We start from the raw sequence: 5,578 nt of genomic DNA, 5'->3' as shown, positions 1-5,578 counted from the left end.
ATATCCCTACTACTCCTTCCGTCCTGGCTTATCTAACTTCCTAGATACCTAAAATCGACCACTTCTAATTTTTCGTCTATTAGTTGTTTCGATTTTTTGGTTTAATGTTTCCTAAGATTTAACTAAATAATGATTCACTTTAAAACATTAAATAAGTGCTTATTGAACGGAATCACTGCTGAATTTTATATTTTTGTGGAATTACCCCTTATACATTGTGTTTTGTTCGCAGGTCGACATAGGTGTAGTGGTTTATATAACAATAGGTGTATTTGGTGTATTAATAGCACTTATAATTGGAGCATTGGTAGGCATTTACGTATGGGTCAATTCCCTTTCGAGGCTTCTGAAGAAACAGGACGATGACGACCCTTATAAAAGTTATTTAAAGTAAATACACTTTGCATACCTCAAAGAATCAGTGATGCTTGATGTTTATGGTCCGAGGGGGGGAGGTCGAGTTTCAATACAATGTACATTTAAGAAGAATCTTTCTCTTTTACTCTTCAACCCTTTGATATTTCGCTGTAGGTTTGAGAGGTTTCGGAGAGCCTAGGAGAAAGGATGCATGTATAGTCAGTTGTTAACAGATGGCGTTTGAAAATTATTTGCTTTCTATACTGCATGATTAGGTACTGAATTGTTTTTGTCAGCGAGCAGTCACTGATTCTGTTACAATAAATAATTAATAAAATCAAATCATAATTGAAACTGTATGAGACGTGTTTATTGTACTTTTAAAAAACTATTAAAATGACTTTAAAACAGATTATTAAAGAACTTGTCGATAATGTTTCGACCAAGTCGATTTATAGTTGAGAATGGTCTACTTACAATTAATTCAAACAATACTGTCGAGTTCTTAATAAACTGCTTTCAAGTAATGAGCTTCGTTTATTCGTTCTTAAATACATTGAAATTATCCATATTACTTTGTTTTGTTTTTTGTTCCTCTAGGAAATATCCGAGCATCCCTCGGATGAATCCAGTACCTGGTGAAGAATTATCCAAACGATACGTTATGTCTACCGGAAATACAGATTATGATTCACTTCCTTCTCAAAAGTTTTCCAGGAACCCACTGACCAGCAGATCTATGATGGAAAGAAGAATGTCTCCGTCAGTAATCGGGGAACTGAACAACAGGATTTCCAGGGAACAAGGACCTGGTGCCAAATCTAACGGATTTTATGCAGGGTATGTACCTGATTAAATATTTTGTATAAAAAGAACGAATGTTAAAAAATAATGAAAAATATTCTGAAACAATTTACTCGCTTAAGAATGATAGGAGAATTTTTCGGGCTTAAGAGTCGTGATCGTTGCAAATCAATGCTTGGTCTCTATTGGTCTTGGTCTTCAGACCAGAGTGTTCTTCCTAAAACTTAAAATCCTAAATGTTGGTTAATAGATAGTTCTTCCCCAAAAGTATAGAACTGAACAGAAAAACAAGCAATCTGGAAATAAGGTTCTTTTTTATTAAATTATACAATCAACACAAAATTATTTGCTTTCGGGTTGTTGCTTGTTTTTTTTTCAGTTAAAATCCAAAAAAAGACCACAGTCAATAATAAATCAGAATTCTTCAAGACACAAGCCGTAAAAACTTACATTTAAGTGTAAGACCCAAAGAAATTATTGCACTGTGTCATACTCATATTTTTTTAATATCCCAATAACGTAAAAATGTAAATCCCTGCCTATAATTATCTATCGATAAATGTCGAATTTATCAATTTTTATTTTTCTCTGAAGTTTTTATCAAATAATTCCACTGATTAGATTTTATCGAGCAAATAGAAAGATAATAGTGAGAATTCCAATATTTTTGTAAAAGATCTATACCGTTTCTGTCTTAATTTTTACTGTACAATTATAGATATTTCTGTTCATATAAATTCTTCAAAATAACGATTTTCAAATAAAAATTGTAATTTTGCAACTGTAATTCCTTCTTTAGTTTTAAAAAATTAAGTAATTTAAACTTTAGAAGAATTAGAAAGTAATAGATATCTCCTGTAAAAACTACTGTAATGACTAATTTTTCTACCCTGGGGACTATTTTGTTTTTTTTTTATTTCAGAGATAATATTGACTCTTTCAGTAAACCTGGTAAACAAGATGTAGTTTATTATGGAGGTGGGGCAGTGAAAGACAGGCCAAATATGGCGTACTGAGAATGTTATTTTTCCGTGTTTGTTTTGTTAATTACCCAATTTATATCGTACGTACCATTACTGATACTGTCTCGTTGCGAAATTTTATTAAAAAGCCATAGCAGACTTTTTATTTACTTAATACTTGTAACTTATAAGTAATACAAAATATGCAATATTAGATAATAACCGTAGTTTTTTCGGTTTTTTTTTTGATGTTCGTAATGCTTTAATTTTTGAACACTTTACTATCATGCATCACGCTTGACGTAGACAGTCATGTATTTTGTTGATAAGTTTTTAGTTGTCTATGTATGTATGTAATTAACTAGATATTTAATAGGATGATACGTAGGACACCCTGTATATATGATATTTTATCCCGGATTTCCAATGTTCCAAAGTTGGCCAAAGAAATTTACAAAGATATTTTTATACATAATTGTAATTTGTTATACTATTATCAATATTGTTAATAAAATATGCATTCTTTGTTGTTGCAAATTATTATTAGGAAGTAGTATAGTTCTGCTACAGGTTTTCTTAATTAAGAAATTAACGCTGTTCCTTAAAACATTAGTAAAAAGTAACAAAATAATAATTCAATGTTGCTACAAAACAATGCAAACAATTAGCTAGAACAAAAATCCTTTACTTTTTATTTTAATTGTAATTCCTAACGTATTTTTCTTTTATTAATTTCTAACAGGTGCTCACTATTTATTTTTCTTCTTACTATCTTTAATGTTTTTGAGGTTCTTATAATTCTGTTTCCATTAATTTCTAATAATGTGAATATATTTTCCTTAACGTACACAGACGTTTTTGGAAATAATATGAAAAAATTTTCTTTACGTAAACTGCTTTAAAATGAAAGAAGGTGAAGACAAGGTCATTAAACAGATCACATCTTGTTTTTAAATGTGTATCTATTGGGAATTTAGTTGTTTACGAGAATTTTTAGTAATAACACGGACATTTCTTTATTGTGAGTGAATTATGCGGATAACATCTTTTTAATACTTTTAATTAGAACAGAAGTGAAGAAAAGTGCAAGTGAATTTGTGCCAATAGGATATGTATAAGGGATTGAAGAGATATTTTCTTCTCGGACAATAACAGTAAGTTTTTTGATATGTATTTTGTTTAATTAAGTACGCTAATGATTATTGAAGTCGATGTAATTAATAACACAGTCAGTGAATTATTTAGATGCAGTTACAATAACGCGTCCTTTAATGATTTTCTTTAATTATTATACGAATAAGATGCAGGTAGTTCACAAATGATTAGGTATTACATCTTTTTATGCGATGATAATTTTACTGAAAGAAGAAAAATTGGAAATGCATATATATTTAAATGTACCTATTAGAAATTACTCCAATCTACCCTGTTGAAATAAACCGAGTACGAAGCATTAGGAAGTTATAATAATGGTTGTGTTTTACTAATTGTAATAAGAAATTGTAGAAAATTGCTTTCGACAGAATAAATTGTCAAAGATCAAACAGAAAAGAAATTTAATTCATTGTAAGGTCAGCATTTTTAATTGATTCATAAGTTATTTTGTATTTTTGATGTTGACCAGTTCTTCCCCTCTAATAGTTAGTAAAAGAAGGAATAATAAGGGTTGTAGAACCAGTTTATTACGAAAACTATTTACCGATGTTTCGCCCCTTGTGCGAAATTTTTGTAGATATAGTTTTCTTAGTTCGGTGATAGTTGTTATCAGCGAAAGTAATAGAAAAGAAATAACACACTTCCCTGTTGGTAATCAACTAAGAGTGCCTGATTCAGGGATATAATCCAGACCAAATCAGGACCTTAATTAGCCAGATTAGAAAATTATTTAGGTTTGCCTATAGGCTTCGGATTTAATCAGGACCTAAAAAAACCAAATTTTAGTGAAAATCAAAATTAAAATTTCTAATGAGGTCCTTATGAAAAATAAATCTCGCACCTATTATCGTAAAACCAAGAAAATTTTTAGTCGGGTTTGTGGGCTGCTACCCTAGACAAAAATTTTCAGTCTCTCTCCAGTCACTCAGTCTTTCAGCGTCTCTAAGAGCGTCTCTCATAGTCTTTCACAGTCTCTCAGTTATTGCCTAGATGTTTTTATGGANAGAGATTCGAGTCTCTCGTTCAGAGATTCGAGTCTCTCGTTCAGAGATTCGAGTCTCTGGTTTAGAGACTGGATACAAAATGAGGACCTCTCTATGAGCGACTTAAACAGTTTCTTCGACAGTCTCTCTGCGACACCAGAGAGACTCGATGAGAGACCGAGACTCGGGTACTAATTGAGCAATTTTCACGAATGGAATATTTTCCACCATCGAATGGAAATCGCTTTAGGGTATGCCTAATTATAAGCCAAGAAATTTTTTTTTCGGATTTGTGGGCTGCTACTGATTGAACAATTTTCACGAATGAAACATTTTCCATCATCGAATGGAAATCGCCACATGTTAATATTTGAATAACGTAAATGTTCGTCCGTATAGGTATACGTGTGCTAGGTACACTAGACAATGAGTATTGGATAGATTTGCATATCGTGATCTCTGTTATTACATCGGTTTGTTTTGGGGCCGTTTGACATTGAAAAGAACGGTTTTCCGCGTGCAGTGATTCCCACCGGCGGGTGGCTCACCCTTTTGCGTCGTTTCCACGGTAACGGCACACTTGTACGCCCGACTCATCTGATATGTTTGTCTAAAGATTTTATACCAATTACATTCCAGTTTGCCAAAGCGCTTTTTTTTAACGTTGAAGGGCTCTCGCCAAAGCGGAAAGTGTACTATTTAAGAGGACTTGTCTAAAATTTCGCGCGAAACCTTAAAAGGGGATTTATATTCATTCTCCTGAAAACAAGAGGACTTTTGTTCATGAGAACGATGGCAGTTTCATGAGGAAATCGATTTCGTTTTGTTTATTTATAATGTACAGGGTGTACTTGTCGGTAGTAATTAAAATAAATGTTTGAAATATTCGCATATTCAAATGACCAAATATTTAAATAATAATATTCAAAATTTCAAATGTCTGGATATCCAAATAGCTGAATACTCACACCTATTTAATTGTGACGTATGATTTGGATCTCCAAAACTGTATAATGAGCAGTTGGGAAATTTCACTGAGAAAGTGTTTGGTATTGTTTATTCATATAGATATTAGAAAAATCATTGATCTGCTAAGATCGTTACAAGGAAGCTTTTGATTTAGTCGTCACAGTCGAATATCATAAAAAAAAATAAAAACCACCATTTTACGAATGTAACATTTAAATAAAGCACAGAAACCCAAAACTACAAATAAGTGAATTTAAAAACAAATACATACAATTATTTTTGGTTTTAGTTTTAGTGTCCTATTTAGTTTGGTCCACATAACTCAAATTGAGGTTCTACCAACAAAAT

The 5,578-nt window shown here is 31.7% G+C and overlaps 1 protein-coding gene across 1 annotated transcript; it reads left to right on the top strand.

The window, feature by feature from the left end:
* Nucleotides 1-208: 208 nt before the first annotated feature.
* On the top strand, nucleotides 209-2,649 carry LOC108740617. The gene is made up of 3 exons (XM_025979761.1): nucleotides 209-390; nucleotides 958-1,197; nucleotides 2,084-2,649. Exons 2-3 carry the CDS (start codon nucleotides 980-982, stop codon nucleotides 2,175-2,177), a joined length of 312 nt encoding a protein of 103 aa, XP_025835546.1. The 5' UTR covers nucleotides 209-390; nucleotides 958-979; the 3' UTR covers nucleotides 2,178-2,649.
* Nucleotides 2,650-5,578: the final 2,929 nt, after the last annotated feature.

This window comes from Agrilus planipennis, unplaced genomic scaffold (genome assembly GCF_000699045.2).
Source record: "Agrilus planipennis isolate EAB-ADULT unplaced genomic scaffold, Apla_2.0 scaffold1772, whole genome shotgun sequence".
NCBI classification, from domain to species: Eukaryota; Metazoa; Arthropoda; class Insecta; order Coleoptera; family Buprestidae; genus Agrilus; species Agrilus planipennis.
This window is presented reverse-complemented; position numbering and strand designations above follow the sequence as displayed.